At 37.1% G+C, this 16,627-nt stretch overlaps 1 protein-coding gene across 1 annotated transcript; it reads left to right on the top strand.

The window, feature by feature from the left end:
* The first annotated feature begins 13,576 nt into the window (after positions 1-13,576).
* LOC102999707 (60S ribosomal protein L37-like) lies at positions 13,577-13,931 on the top strand. The gene has a single exon (XM_057557035.1). It carries the CDS (start codon positions 13,608-13,610, stop codon positions 13,899-13,901), a length of 294 nt encoding a protein of 97 aa, XP_057413018.1. The 5' UTR covers positions 13,577-13,607; the 3' UTR covers positions 13,902-13,931.
* Positions 13,932-16,627: the final 2,696 nt, after the last annotated feature.

The raw sequence follows: 16,627 nt of genomic DNA, 5'->3' as shown, positions 1-16,627 counted from the left end.
GGGACGAAGTGAGAGAGTGGCATGGACATATATACACTATCAAATGTAAACCAGATAGCTAGTGGGAAGCAGTCACATGGCACAGGGAGATCAGCTCGGTGCTTTGTGACCACCTAGATGGGTGGGATAGGGAGGGTGGCGGGGAGGCACAAGAGGGAGGGGATATGGGGATATATGTATACGTATAGCTGATTCACTTTGTTATACAGCAGAAACTAATACAACAATGTAAAGCAATTATACTCCAATAAAGATATTTTTTTAAAAAATCACTCTTCAGGAAACCCTGTGTCTCTATTTCTTAAAGTTTCACAGAGTTCATTAGCACTCTAAAGGCTTCTGCAATAAAGGAATCTACTTATCTTTGCTTAACTCAACATTTTCTAACTTTCTTTGACAGGCGAACTCCCCCCTCCCACTCAACCCCTTAAAGAACTGCTATGGAAATCCCTCAAAACTAGTATTTCCAGGAAGACATTTTGAGAAATGTCGCTGATCCACAAGGGAAAGAATAAATTCAGACGGATATCACATCCTCCTAAAGCTTGAAAACCCGAATTATTCTGCCCTAGGAAGAGGCTGTGGCACCGTAACTAAAATGGTGTTTAATTTACAATGCCCCTTGACCTTCTACTTCTTGAAGGATATTTCAAGATTTAAATGGCCTGGTCGTGCTATGGATCTAGATGGTGAGCTCTCTGATGGTACCTTCTTTTCTCTAAGGTGTCCATGGTTGTTCAGGGCACTTGCATGGGGAGACATACCCTGAAAAAGTAAATATGGTAAGTCATTTGATTGTACAAAAAGCTCTAAGTTAGGCATGGTTTGCTTGTTCTTTTGTCCCCAGATATTCCACTGTCAAAAATCAAACATTGGGAAATTTTCCCTCAATAAGAAAACCATTGACACAGTATTAAAATACTGTGTATTTTACAGTTTTAAATAACCATCCAATAATACATGATTTGGAGCTACTTGGCAAAAGCTACCAGCATTAAATAAATTTTAGTTCACTTGGGGCTAAAATTACTATCAAGTTCTTTCATTAGAAAGTCCTCCTGTCCTCAGATTCTGAGTTTCTGGCTTTTGGGGGCTGCTGGCCACCTGTTCATACAGTGCTCTCTGTTTGCACAAGATGGCGGAAATTCCTTGGGTAGAGGAAGTACTTTACGAAGAAAAGAAAATGGCCAAAATTTCTGCCAAATGGTTCTTTCTCTTGATTTCCTATTCTGTTTTGTTTTATTTCCCTCTTCTTCTGCCAATAGACTCTGCCTGGCATGATATAGTTTTTAGCATTGAAATCCTGGCAAAACACTATTAAAAATATTTAAGCAATGCACAATTATGTGGAAACAAAATAAAACCAAAAAAATAAAAACAGAAACAAAACTAGGTCAACATTCTCCAAGTTCAGAAGCAGTTGCAAAGGAGGACTGGTTGTATGTACATCAGTAAAGAAAGTTTGTACCAATTAAAGAAAGAAGAGAATTAGCATACTTCCTTAACTCCAAACTATAAAAAAGCCAAATCAGCACTCCTACATGACTTAGCTGTTTTGCTACATTTAGTGTAGACATATTCGGCGTTTAATGGTTTCTCTCCATTTCTCTCTCTCTCAAAGTACTAGAAATAAGGCTTTCAATGTAGACAAGCCAAGACACACAATGACCAAGTAATAAAAACAGGATCAGTGCTTGTCAAGTCTCTGGACAATTAAATACCAAGCTTGCTCCCCTGTATTGCCCCATCTAAAAAGATCAATTTAATAAGGAGCAGAAGAAGTTTCTATTGAAAGGCCAGGGAAGACATGTTGCATTAGCTTAAAAGATCCCCACAAAAGCTTAGGAAACTGTTTTGAGAGACATATAAGAGGCAGCTGGACAAAGAAAGCACACTGAGCCTCAGAAGGCCCCACTGCTTCTCTCTGGACATCTTTAATTGACAAAGACAGTACAAAAGCCTTCTTATCCCCCCAATCACACTGTAGGCAGTAACTAGGGGGCAGCAAATCCCAGGGGCTGTCTTTGAGAGGAGGCTAGTGGATATCATAACTATGACTGTAGCACAAAATACCCTTGTGCTGGACCACCCAAGCCTTGCCCTAGAAACTCTCCTGGACAGCTTATGTCTAAGAATTACTTCGCTGTATCTTGGAAGTGTTTATAAGAACACCGCACAGCCAGGAATGTAATTCAGAAGTTTGTCCTAACTATCTATCTATCATCTATCTATCTACTATCTATCTGTCTCTATCTACTATTTATCTATCTATCTCAATCTACTTACCTAGCTAGGCTAAGCTCTCTGATCACTGACAGATTTAAGAAATGTTCAGTGAACACAGTGAGGCTATTCCCATGCTGACAGCTTCCTTGATGACAAGCAGTAATACAAGTCTACCTGGGACCTTTTGCTCCCTCATCACAGAAGTAATTTCTTAAAGCCTGATCCTTTCCTTAGGAGAGAGAAGCAAATATAAACTCTGAAAACAGAGAAGGCTTTTCATGTATCCTATGCACAAAGACTCTGTCTGCAGCTGCAGAATCATGAAATTTACAGGGAGAGGACTTCAGGATGGCCACAGTGAAGGAGAGACTTTGTTTCAATAGCCTCAGAGTGTGAAAGAATGGAATTGCTAGTATTCATAGCAACTTACTGATTCTATTACCAAGTGTAGCTCTCCACATGGATAAAGTGAAGATATATTTTGTTCCTGGTAATTGTAAATGTCTGGAAGCAATGGCTTCTTACCAGGTATCTCGTTAGGTGAAAATTCCTTTGGGGTTCATCTAATCATGTGAAAGCATTACATTAGTTATGAAACCAAGCTCTATTTCATTAAAATAATTCTTAACTATCAGTTTAGGAAAAGTATCACTTTTTTTTGATTTTCTATAATGTTTTCTTAAAACATATACATACATACATACATTTATTTATTTACCACAGACTCAGGCAGAAACAAAACACACTTTGTGTGTTTCCCTTTTAAACATGTTTGAGCTGGAGTAGGGCTTGAGGTCTCCAAGAAGAGTCAAGTAAGGGTATTTTCTTTTGGAAAGATGAATAATTCAAGAGATGTCTTTTGAATAAATTTAAGCTCATCTTGATATTGATTTCTATAGGTGTGTCATACAAAAATTCCTGCTGTTACTTATTTCCTACCCCATCACAAAAGAACAGAGCCCCATTGATATAACTCAACATAAGCTTCACCAAACTGCAGCAGACTTGTGATTTTCACGCCCTCTTTTGAAGACCAGTGTGAATAGCCACTGTATTTTCCATCTTACAGTCTTATTCAACATTTGTATTGTTTATGGGGACTCTCTTGCTATTGTTTTTTCACTTTTTTCTGTGAATTGAATTTTTAAAATTCATTATACGGTGCTGTGTTTGATGTTTTAAGTAGTTCTGAGGTCGAAAAAAGTTCATTTTCATTTAAAAGACAAAATAAATACAGAAATATAGTTTAATGTGTTGAAGGGGAAAGGAAGAAATTAGTTATCATGGAAAGAATCTTTAATCCACTGAGAATTTTAAGCCTTTTAATTAAAACATTAGAAAACTTAAATGCATAATAAACACATAAAATGGAAATTGGATTCAGATTCTGAAGCCCTAAGTGAGTTTTCTGACTATGACACTTAATAGTTGCATGATTTGGGTTTATGTCTGTGATTTAGATCCTTTCCCTGAAAAATAGGGCCAATGATATCTTATTGGGCTGCTATGTGAACAAATGAAATGATTTATGTAAAACCACTCCCTCTTACACATTTACAGTCTGTGAATTAAATGTGGTTGTCTTCATTCTGAACCTGCCCCCGGGGCGGGGGGAAGACACATGGCTGTGTCACCTGGACAACTGCAGGACCCCTGGGCAGAGGTGCTCAGCTGGCTCCACAGCACTGATGAGCCCGTGCCAGGCTGATACACCTGGCTCTGCTTCTCCCCCAGTCTTTATTTATTTTCCCCCAAACCATTTTCTTCACTGGTGTCAACGACCTTCTACTTGCTCACATCAGTTAAGGTATCATCCATTATGTCTCCAACACTAACCCAGTGACACACAAGACAACTTTCTCTTCTACTAAGTGCTTTTTGTTTGTGAAAGATGAGTGACTGTATCTCCCTGTTTCAAGGCAGTAAGAAAGCGCGTGTTGAGAGCTCACTCCAAAGTTTGTCATCCTTCATCATCCAGGGTGGATGATCTTATGAACACTTGAGTGGTTTTTCTTAAAGACTCTCTGAAATGCCAACAGCAAATAGAATTACAGGCCTGCTCAATCTAAATGTCTACATCTAAGGTTATAGTAACATTCAAAGTTCTGTGAGGTGCCTGTGTGATTGATCAAGGTGCTCATGGAATCCCTGTTATAATACTTCAAAGTATGGCTAGCTCTCTGGTTGGTGGATAGACTCAGGGAAGAGAAAAGGCACAATCACAGATGGCTTTTCTGAGACCAGACCTCATAAAGTTAATATGTGCTGATAACTAACTGATTCTGTGATAGTTTAATGTCCTCATCAATTTCTAGTGGAGATGTACATTTTTTTCTTTAAGCATCAGCCTTCTGATTTCTAGTAGAGCAGTTGAGATCTATACAATCTGATAGTTTCAATGAGGGGCCTAATTCTTTTTGATTCTCCAAGTATTCCCACTCCACCACCTGGAGTACAATCTTAGCTCAGAGCTTCCCAGCCCAAGGCAAGCTGTCTCCATAAGAAGCATCCAGAAACGTGTGGGGGCATTTCTGGTTTCCAGTGATTGGGGGCATGACTAACATAGAGTGGGCAGGAGCCCGCAGTGTTAACCATCCTGCAATGCTTAGGACAGGAGCCAGGCTCTGAGCAGAGGCGTGATTTGAACAGTCTTACCAAATAAAGAGCTGTTCCACACAAAATGTCAACAGGTCTCCCATTGAGATACTGCTTAATATTACCAAGTTGTCATCTGTCCTAAGGGCCATGTGGCCCTTATGCATTCATGATCAATCAGTCTCTCTTTCAACAAGCAATTATCAAGCACCTACAAAATGGTGGGCCTCTGCTAGGTGCAAAGGACACAGAAGAAAAAAGAATGCAGTCCCTGCCCTCAAGAAGCGTCCATGGTGGAAGAAAAACAAGAAAACCAATTTATTTCAACACAGTGTGATGAAGGCTGAAAGAGAGGAACACAGGGGAGGACCAGGCACTCACCAAGGTCTTTGCAGAGGAGATGATGCTGGACCAGGAGAGGCAGAAGAGTTGGAGCTAGGGCGGGGTCAGGGAGTAAAAGGAGAAGGAGGAGGAGGAAGGAACGCTTTCCAAAGAGAAAGCAACACCCAAGCAAAACTCAGGCAACTGAAAACATTTCACTCTGATGAGGCACAAGGTAGGTGTGAGGAGAACAAAGGACAAAAAGCAAGCTTTGGAGAGAAGACGATGAGCTTAGTTTTAGATATTCTGGGTTGAAGTGCAGAGGGCAAACTTTAGATGGATACATGGCTCTGACATTTGGGGAAAGTTATGGGGTGAAAATAAAGATTTGAAAGTTGGTCATCACATAAATTGTAACAGAAGCTATTGAAACTAAAGAGATCTCTCAAGAAAAACAAGCTTGAGAAGAAGGATTTTAGAGTGAGAGAAGACAGTTGACAAAGCAACTGAGAAAGAGGATTAAGAGTAGTTGGAGAGAAGAAGACATACAGATGGCCAATAGGCACATGAAAAGATGCTCAACATCGTTAATTATTAGAGAAATGCAAATCAAAACTACAATGAGGTACCACCTCACACCTGTCAGAATTGTCATCATTAAAAAGGCTACAAATAACAAATTCTGGAGAGGGTGTGGAGAAAAGGGAACCCTTCTACACTGTTGGTGGGGATGTAAATTGGGGCAGCCACTATGGAAAATAGTATGCAGGTTCCTTAAAAAACTCAAAATAGAGTTGCCATAGAACCCACTGATCCCATTCCTGGGCATATATCTGGAGATAACTCTAACTCAAAAAGATACATGCACTTCAACATTCATGGTAGCACTATTTACAATAGCCAAGACATGGAAGCAACCTAAGTGTCCATCAACAGGTGAGTGGATAAAGATGTGGTATATCTATATCTATGTATATATAGACAGATATAGATACATATAATGGAATATTACTCAGTCATAAAAAAGGAATGAAATTATGCCATTTTCAGCAACATGGATGGACCTAGAGATTATCATACTAAGTGAAATAAGTCAGACAGAAAAAGACAAATATCATATGATATCATTTATATGTGGAGTCTAAAAAATGATACAAATGAACTTATTTACAAAACAGAAACAGACTCAGACATAGAAAACAAGCATAGTTACAAAAGGGGAGAGGGGTAGGGAAGGGATAAATTAAGAGTTTGGGATTAGCAGATACAAACACTATATATAAAATAGATAAACAATAAGGTCTTACTGTATGGCACAGGGGACTATATTCAATATCTTGTAATAAACTATAATGGAAAAGAAAAAAAAAACAGTAGTTGGAGAGATTGTGATGTATCTTAAACCAAGAGAAGAGGGAGTTTGAAGGAGGAGAGAGTGTCAATGGTGTCACAGGCTGCTAAGCAGTCAGGAGGCTGATTCCTGGGAAGTGTCAGCTGGATTCAGCCACCGGGGATAGCTGGGGCCCTTGGAGGGACATTTCAGAGGGGGGCTGGGAACAGGATTGAGGCTGCAGGTGGCTGAGCAATGAGAGGGACAGAGGAAGAGGACACTGCAACTCTCTCAGGAAAGAGTTGACCGCCCCGGAAAGGTAGACACAACATGGAAAAAGAGAGAGGGGGTGGAGGAGTAGCTGGAGGGAAGAAAGAGGTGCAGAGACCTGTGTTTATTCGTTCATTTAAAGATGAGGGAAACTTGAGAGCATTTAAATACTAATGGGAAGGAGCCATTCGATTTTAAAGGGGGGAGTAGAACTGCTAAGTGAGGTCCCCCTCACCCTCCCCAGAACCCAGAGCTTGGAATCCTAAGCACAGGAGGGAGGAGGGGAGGAGAGCAATGAAGGTGGGTGTATTTATGGATTTGCCATGAGGAAGCTGAGGGTCTCCTCCTACAATGACTTTGATTCCCCGGGTGTACTGGTTACACACTTCTTATTTCAGACAATTCACACATTACAAAATCAAAACAGTACTAGTGATGTGTGTAATGTGCAACATTCATTCATTCAACAGATATTGGTTGTAGGCCTGATGCTGTCCTATGTACTGGGATATAAACGAAAGTATCCGATAATTAACAAAACAATAAGAGGGTGATGAGAGCTACAGAGGATAACAAATCAGGGAAGAAGGGGAGGAAGTGCTGGGGGTGGGGAGTTGTGATTTCTGTAGGGTGGTAGGGGAAGGCCTCATGGAGAAGGAAGTGGTGAGTCATGCAGATATGAGGGAAAAGCCCTCTAGGCAGTGGGAACATTAAGCGCCAAAACCCAGATTGGCAGGGCCTGTGGCGTCCAATATGGCTGCAGCTAAAGCAACAAGAGGGAGCAACAGGCGATGGGGACAGAGGATGGGCTGGACCTTGTGAAGGCATCAACTTTCACTCTGGATGAGGTAGGGCTGGTGCCAGGCTCTGAGCAGACGAGTGACTTGAACCAAGGACCCAGGAATCCCCGAGGCTGCCCAGGTGAGAAATGATGGGACAGAGACAAAAGTGGAGGAGGGAAGACCAGCGGAAGTTATACTGTGATCCAGCAGGGGATCCTGACGGCTCCAGTGGGGGCAGCAGTGGAGATGGGGCTGGATTCTGGAAATAGTAATAACACTTGCACAAAGTTTACTAGTACCAGTGACTCTTCCCAGAGCTACCCATGAATTAACTCATTTAATTCTCACAATAACTCTGTGAGGTGGGTACCTCAACTAACTCCATCTTAACAGTCTAAAGAATATCCTGCCCAAACTGCCATATTGACTTACAGAACAGAATATCAATTAAGCTATTTTTGAAGTGTACGAGAGGTATGAAGCCAAAAACAAAACAAAACACTTTAAAAAAAAATTTATTTTCTTAAATTTTATTGAAGTCTAGTTGATTTACAATGTTCTGTTAATTTCTTCTGTACAGCAAAGTGATTCAGTTATACACATATATATTCTTTTTCATATTCTTTTCCATTATGGCCAAAACCCTTTTTGAATAAAAAAAATTGTGCTTTGATTTTGAAATTTAATTTATAAGTATGATCACTATGAATTAAAATGCTTGTACATTTAAAAAATTAAATAATATTTAATTTCTTTGATTTAATGAACATACATTTGTTATTTTACCGCCTTAATTAACACAGCATATATAGTGAGAATGTAATTTTATAAACAAGAAGAGACAAATAAATTCAAGTTTCTAATTGTGATATTAAAAGGGTATTTTAGGGACCCTATCACAAAGTCCCAAAATAGCAACACCACTCCAGCAGAGGAACCTCTCTCTACTTATTAAACGCAAGGAACAAATGGCATCGGTATTTTAATTCTTCCAGAAATATATGGCAGTTGGTCTCCAAGGCTACCTGTAACCATGAGAGAGCTATTTTAAATGTTCTTTTAAACAAGCAATGTAAAGAAGTGTGCTTTTTTGTAATATTCAATAAATTCTAATTCTAATTTTATTTTTAATTTTATTGACTACACTTTTCATTTGGAATTATAATAAAATAATCTTATTAAATGATATCACAAGATATCATTGAACACTAGGGTAATATATAGCTGAGATTAGGTATGTTTTTGTGGATTTCATTACAATACAAACAGTAGTGGTTCTTCAATATCCATTCATATGTTACTTTGTTTACTTAATGTCCATTTATCAGAGTCTAGTGAAATTTCCATACAGGAGGGATGACACAATAGGATATTAGCAGAAACCATTCTCAGGACAAGTCTCTATATATTAAATGAGTTTTAATCAAAACTCTTTGAATCCTTTCCTTTCCCCTGGGTTAGCAAATTAAAAATTGAGTGAGGATTCCTTTTGTGCAGAAGCACATTCCTTCCTTTAGTTTACCAATAGAAAGGTAAGAACTTAAAACTCTTTGAACACATTTTTTTTTCAGTTTGCAGTTTCTACTAAAATTGACCAGTCATTTCCACAGTCTGATGACTGTGTAAGTACATTTGTGTTTCCTTCAGGACGTGGCGACATATCTTGTTTGTCCAAAACAACAGGGAGGAAAGAAATCTTGTTTGATTTATACATTTTAATGCTAAAACCAATACTTCGGCAGAAGAAAATGGCCTTCGAGTTTAACTGAGGATCACAGCCCTTTTATCAGGTAGGAATCCTGCACATGGTTGGTAACCAAACAGCTGGGACACATCAGCAGGCCTCAGACTACCGGGCGCAGCAAGGCCGTATGGGAATAGGGTTGGAGAAAGGGCGTCTAGGTGAACAAACATTCAAGGGAACATGGATAATTTTCTGGTGACAGCACTGAGACCTTCCAAACCACCACGCAATAAAGAATTCTATTTTACATTCTTAGATGCAGGGTTTTTGATGACCAGCCCACATTAATCCATCAATAATTAAGTCATGCAGGGAGTTTGAATAATAGTAAAATTCACAGTTGGTACTAATTTACCTATGATAGATCTATTTCACCTACAGCAGAAACTCTTTTAAACAATCTCCGCTTCATCATGTCACCAGGTTAATAAACATTCCCTATTTCCTCTGTAAAACATATCAGTGGATATTCACAACCTAGAAAACATTCTCTAGTAGCCTGTGCACTTCTGCTCCCAAAATTGCATGACTGCTCAGAGTCAGCTGAGTTTATTCCCAAATTTATCCTGGTTGTACTTTTTGATCAAAATTGCATAAATTAAAGTATCTGCAAATTGATAAAATACACGTATGAAAAGGACTTGTTGCTATTTTTACGAAAACTACATAAATGATGTGGAAAGATAAGGTCATGATTGCTCAAATAATTGCTATTGAATAAGGTATGGGGAAAACAACTGGAAGAAAATATAAAAATCTCAGATTCTCTAAACAGGTTGATATGCAACTGTGTTTAAGTTTTCCTTCTACTTCAAAGCTATCAAGATTGATAATGACTAATTATCATTATCAGTGGGTTTATACAAGAAAGATGATGTGTATTCTAAGCAGTGGGCTCTTAGAGAAAAGCCCTTGGTCTGACATTAAAATATTGATGAATGAATGCATATTTGCTCATTTTAGGTTAAAACAAAATGTGTAAGATTGTGTACAATTTGTTTTATGATTCTTCACTTTTAACTGACTTTTAAAATTAATCAGCCAACTATTGGCCAAGTATCATTCACTTAAAGGGTTCTTTCTGTACTTTATTCAGGCAGGCTCATTGAATTTCTTCTGTGGTTTTATTGGAGGACTGCTCCGTGTAGGAATAGTGAGCTGATTTTGTATGGTCACTGAAGGAGAAAATATGTATAACTTCTTATTTGCATCCACTGTAATGAAATGATAGAAACATTCCTCAAGATAACTGAGGTTTATTGTTACAAAAATGGCTCCAACTGAGCTACTCCTCTTTGATTTCATACCCTTGGTGTAACCATCTTCCAATGTTAATTTCTTGGGCAGACAGAATATGGCAAAAGCAGTGCTGCACAACTGGGCCTTGGCTTTAAGAAGCCTCAAACCTTTTGTTCTCTTGCTGTCACCAGATGCCATACAAGGAAGCCCAAGCCAGCCTCCTCATGGACTGCAAGCCATGTAAAGAGAGAGAGTCTGGAAGATAAAAGACTGGTTTGAAGAAAGAGAGGCCAAACCAGCACCCATTTGTTCCAGCCATCACAGATGAGATGTGAAACATACGCATTAAGTCCATCTTGGATGCTCCAGACCCAGTCACAACACCAGCTGACTGCAAACACATGAGTTTGCCCAGCTGATACCACATGGAGCAGAAACAGGCTGCCTGACTGAGCCCAGTCTGTTTGCAGAATTTTGAGCAAATAAATGATCGTTGTTATCTTAGGCCTCTGATTTTGGGGGACAGTTTGTTACACAATAATAAGTAACTGTCACAAAACTGAATGGCCACAAAACTTTGGAAGCCAATGGCAGATGTCCCAGTGCTTCTGTGGTGTCCAGAAATATATGATCACAAGCCTTAATGCACCAGCTATAGTAAAAATAAGAAAGCCGCCTCACACTTAAAAAGAAAGCTAGCACTCGTGTTTGTTGAAGATTTAAGAAAGGGGTTCTGACATTTTTCTTTGATTCAGGCTTAAAATTAAATCCATAACCTTAGAAGCAGCATTTTCCAGGGATGATTTTGCTCATACTGCAGAAATAAAATATGCTATGCTAAGAAGAGAAAGTGCAGTGCTAGTTCTACATGATTTTAAAAGTAAAACAAAAAGATGAAGAAGCAGAACAGTTAGGTAATCTACGAATACCAATTTTATATTGTACTAATTTGAAAAATATAAGTCAGACAAAACAGACTGGTTGTTATAGATAAATACCTGATGACAAATGTAACTATTGTCTTTGGAATCAATGTGCTCATGGCAGCAGCAGAAGACCATTGTTAGAAGTGATTTCATACTATCACCTTATCCCTGTATTTCCCCAATTATTCTCCCCCCTGCTGTGTACAAATATGGAAAATGCTAGAAACCTGCACTTAGAGTGGGAATGGGACAAATGGGAGAGGAGGAATCCCTCCCTCAGGAACTGCTACAAAAACCAGCAATATCGAAGTAAAAACAATCTTCCAATCATTTGTGTAATAATCATTAAAATGATGAACCATCTGCATTTTCCCCTTTCTCTCCAGTGCACATTAAAAAATGACAATTTATTTCAAAAATGACCAACATTCTTTGAATATTTGCAACAGGGGGCTTCACACCAAAATGCTAATATTTTCAAAGCAGGAAGTGTTTTCAGCCTGGTATGAGAAGATAAAATATTTCAAAAATTACTATGCAGTATTTTTGTAGCATTATTTTTTTTCCTTTCTCAAGAGACGTGTTTCTTCCAGAAGCACAGTTGATAAAACATGATTTATTTTTATAATTTCACCAGAGAGAAGATGGAAGTACCTAGCCAGCTTCAATAATCCTGTAAAATTAACTGCCAGTGATTTTTATTCATTTCATATCCTTATTCTGAGCTTTGCTTTAAGGACTGCCTTATTTTTCTGTTTGAGTCTAACAGAAAAATAAACTTTTAGAATAAAAAGAAATTACTAAAGCATTGCTTTCCATCCTATAGTTTTCAGATAAACTTAGAACTCTTTTTCTTCATCCTAGAATGCCATCTAAAATTACTAAATGTTAATTGTTAAGATTAACATCACTAATCTGTGTCCTTTCACTTCAAAATGACATTTTCCAATAGCTAAAGTAATGACATTCATTATAGAACATTTCGCAGACAAGAAAATCTTAAAAAGAAAATAAAAGTCAAGAATAATCTCATGACCCAGAGATAATCACTGTAAATTTTGGTAAACTGTCTCCCAGTGAAGGAATATGAATGTTTATTCAATCTTAAGCATATCTTCTGTTCCTCAATAAAACATCAAACTTTGGTCTGATTATCTCTTTGTAATTTATATATCTTGAAATCTTTGGGAAAGTTTTTGATGGATGCTGTTTTAAATTATTTGCCAGGCTGAATGTTAAGCTAGTGATGAACAACACCTTGTGTGGAATATGGTGGAAGAGGATAACTCCTGATACACTCATATAATCACAACACAATTGAGACATAAAACATTTCCATCACACCTGTAAATTCCTTTGTGCCTTTTTGCAGCCAATCTCTTTTGCTCATCCACGGCAACAGGCAACAATTGATCTGCCATTTATTGCTATAGCTTTGCCTTTTCTAGAGTTTCACATAAATGGAATCAGACAGGATATGATCTTTTGTGTCTGCCTTCTTTCCCTTAACAATAGCTTTGAGATTCATCCATATTGTTGCATGCAGCAGTACAATGTTATTTTCATTAGTAAGTAGTAGTCCATTATATGGTTAACAATGGTTTGTTTATTCACCAGTTGATGGACATTTAGGTTGTTTCCAGTTTAGGACTATTATGTTTAAAGCTACTATCAACATTTGTGTAAAAAGTTGTGTGTGGAGATGTGTTTCATTCTCTTGGGTAAATAAATACTTAAGAGTGGGATTGCTGGGTGCAAATACTGGGTAAATATATGTTTGACTAGATAAAAAGCTGCCAAAGTGTTTTCCAAAGTGATGCAAACCGTTTACATTCTCATCAGAAGTATTTTGTTAGAATACTCCCACAAACTTTTAGTCGTTTTAGTGAGTGTATAGTGCTGTATCATTAGGGTTTTAATTTGAATTTACCTAACAACTAATGATGTTGAGAATTATTCATGTGCTTATTGGCCATTGATATCTCTTCTTCAGTTAATTTTTATATATGGTGGGAAGTAAAGGTTAAGGTTCATTGATTTCATACGGATACCCGATTTACCAGCACCATTTATCAAAAAGATGAACTTTTCCATCATTCAGTTACTCTGGACCTTTATCAAAAATCCACTGACCCAGCTCTTTGGGTCTCTTTGGTCTCGGCGGCAGAAGCGAGATGACGAAGGGAACGTCCTCATTTGGAAAGCGTCGGAATAAGACGCACACGTTGTGCCGTCGCTGTGGCTCTAAGGCCTACCACCTTCAGAAGTTGACCTGTGGTAAATGTGGCTACCTTGCCAAGCGGAAGAGGAAGTATAACTGGAGTGCTAAAGCTAAAAGACGAAATACCACCGGGACTGGTCAAATGAGGCACCTAAAAATTGTATACCGCAGATTCAGGCATGGATTCCATGAAGGAACAACACCTAAACCCAAGAGGGCAGCTGTTGCAACATCCAGTTCATCTTAAGAATTTTAATTATTAGTCATGCAATAAATGTTCTGGTTTAAAAAAAAAAAATTCATTGACCCTATATGTTTGGATCTATCTCTGGACGCTTTGTTCTGTTTCATTGATCTATACGTCCATGATTAAAGCAATACCACACTCTATTATTTAATGTGACTTCAACAGAAGTCTTTAAACTAGGTAGTGTAATTCTTCCAATTTTTTTCTTGTTTTTCAAAATGATTTTGTCTATTCCAGGTTCTATGTATTTCTATATAGGCTTTACATTCACCTTGTAAATTTCCTCAGAAAAACCTGCTGAGATTTTTATTGTGACTGCATTAAATTTATAAATCAATCTGGGAATTTATGACATCTTAATAAAATTGACCCTTCTTCAATGAATATGTTATATTATTCCATTTCTTTAGGTTTACTTAATTTTTCTCAGCAATGTTTTATAGTTTTCAGTGTACAAGTTTTGTATATATTTTGTTAAATATACCCTAATTATTTATTTTTGCTGCTATTGTAAAGGTTATTCTTTAATTGCAATTTCCAAATATTGGTTACTCATATATAGTAATATTGATTTCTGTACACTGATCTTGTGTCCCATTACCTTGCTAAACTGACTTTTTAGTTCTTAGGATTTTGTACATAGACAGTCACCTTTTCTGCCTTTCAAATAAATATGCATGCCATTTCTTTTTCTTGCCTCATTGCACTGGCTAGGAACTCCAGAGAAGGTTGAGTAAAAGTAGAAAGAGCACACATCCTGACCTTCTTCTGGAACTTATCAAGAAAATATTCAGTCTGTTACTCTTAAGTGGTTATCTGTGTTTTTTTTTTTTAATAGATATTCTTCATCAAGTTGAGGAAATTATTTTCTGTTCCTAGTTTGTTGAGAATTTTTTTATGAATAAGTGTTGAATTTTGCCAAGTGCCTTTTCTGTATCTATTGAGATGATTGTATGACATTTCTTTCTTAATCTGCTAAAATGTTGAACTATGATTTAGTTATACATTGTAAACCAACTTTGCATACCTGTGATAAACCCCACTTGTTCAAAGTGCATTAGTCTTTTTCTGTGTTGTTGGATTTAGTTTGATTTTTTAAAAATTAATATACAGCATTAATATTCACAAGGATATTTACTGTAGTTCCCTTTTCTGGAACAGTCTAGGTCTACTTTTGTTATCAGAGAAATGTTGGCCTTATAAAATAAGTTGGGAATTCCATCCTATTCTATTTTTCTGAAGGAGTTTGTGAAGAAACGGGATTATATCTTTTTATATGAATTTTTATACAGAATTCACCAGTAAAGTCATCTGGACCTGGAGGTTTCTTTTTGGGAAGATTTTAAGCAATGAATTCAATTTCTGTAATAAATATAGAGCTTTTTAAATTATCCATTTAATCTTGAATGAGCATTGATAGTTTGTGTCTTTCAAGAAATTTGTTCATGTCATATAATTTGTGAATTTATTTGTCATAAAATTGTTTATAATATTCCCTTAATAGTCTTTTAAGATTGTAAGTGATACCCTCTCTTTAATTCTTGATAATTTGTGTTTGCTCACATTTTTCCTTTATCAGTCTATCTAGATGTGTATAAATTATTTATTTATTTATTTATTTATTTATTTATTTATTTATTTATGTCTGTGTTGAGTCTTCGTTTCTGTGCAAGGGCTTCCTCTAGTTGCGGCAAGCGGGGGCCACTCTTCATCGCGGTGTGCGGGCCTCTCACTATCGTGGCCTCTCTTGTTGCGGAGCACAGGCTCCAGACGTGCAGGCTCAGTAATTGTGGCTCACGGGCCTAGTTGCTCCGAGGCATGTGGGATCCTCCCAGACCAGGGCTCGAACCCATGACCCCTGCACCGGCAGGCAGACTCTCAACCACTGCGCCACCAGGGAAGCCCCCTAGATGTGTATAAATTTTAATGATCTTTTTAAAGAACTAACTTTTGTTTTCTTTGACACTTCTCCACCCTTTTTTTTTTTTTTTTTTGGTTCATTTTCTATTTCATTGATATTTCTTTTCATTTTTCTTTTTTTTTTTTTTTTTTTTTACCTTTTCTGGGTTCAATGTTCTACAGTTTGTTAAGGTGAAATTTTAGATATTTAATTTTAGACTTTTTTTCTTTTCTAATATAAGTAATTAACATTATAAATTTCCTATTTAACACAAATTGTGATATGCTGTTTATTTTTCTTAATCACTTGCTTTGAAATATTTAAAAACTGACACATAGATCATTTAGAAGTAAATCATTTAATTTTGAAATATGTAGGTAATTTTAGATATCTTTCTGCTACTGGCATCTAATTTGATTCTGATATGGTCAAAGAACATACTGTATATAATTTTGATTATTTTAAACTTCTTAAGAATCATTTTATGTCCCAGAATATGTACTTTATTAGAGAATTTATATATGCACTTGAAAAGAATTTGTTTTCTGCTATTGCTGAGGAAAGGGTACTATTAATGTCCATGATATAAAATTGCTTGATTGTGTTGTTCATCTTCCCTATGAAGAACTTATTTTTTGTCTATTTAATCTAACAAATAGTGATTGATAGAGGAGAGCTGAAGTCTCCAGCTAAAGTTATGATTAGTCTAATTTCTTCTTCTAATTTTCTTTTATTAGGTGCAAAGTCATTTAGAATTTTTGTGTCTTCTGAATTGATCCAGTTATCATTTCTGAAGTTTCCTTCTTTATCTCTAGTAACATTCCTT

Source organism: Balaenoptera acutorostrata, chromosome 11, assembly GCF_949987535.1.
Source record: "Balaenoptera acutorostrata chromosome 11, mBalAcu1.1, whole genome shotgun sequence".
In the NCBI taxonomy this organism is placed as follows: Eukaryota; Metazoa; Chordata; class Mammalia; order Artiodactyla; family Balaenopteridae; genus Balaenoptera; species Balaenoptera acutorostrata.
This window is presented reverse-complemented; position numbering and strand designations above follow the sequence as displayed.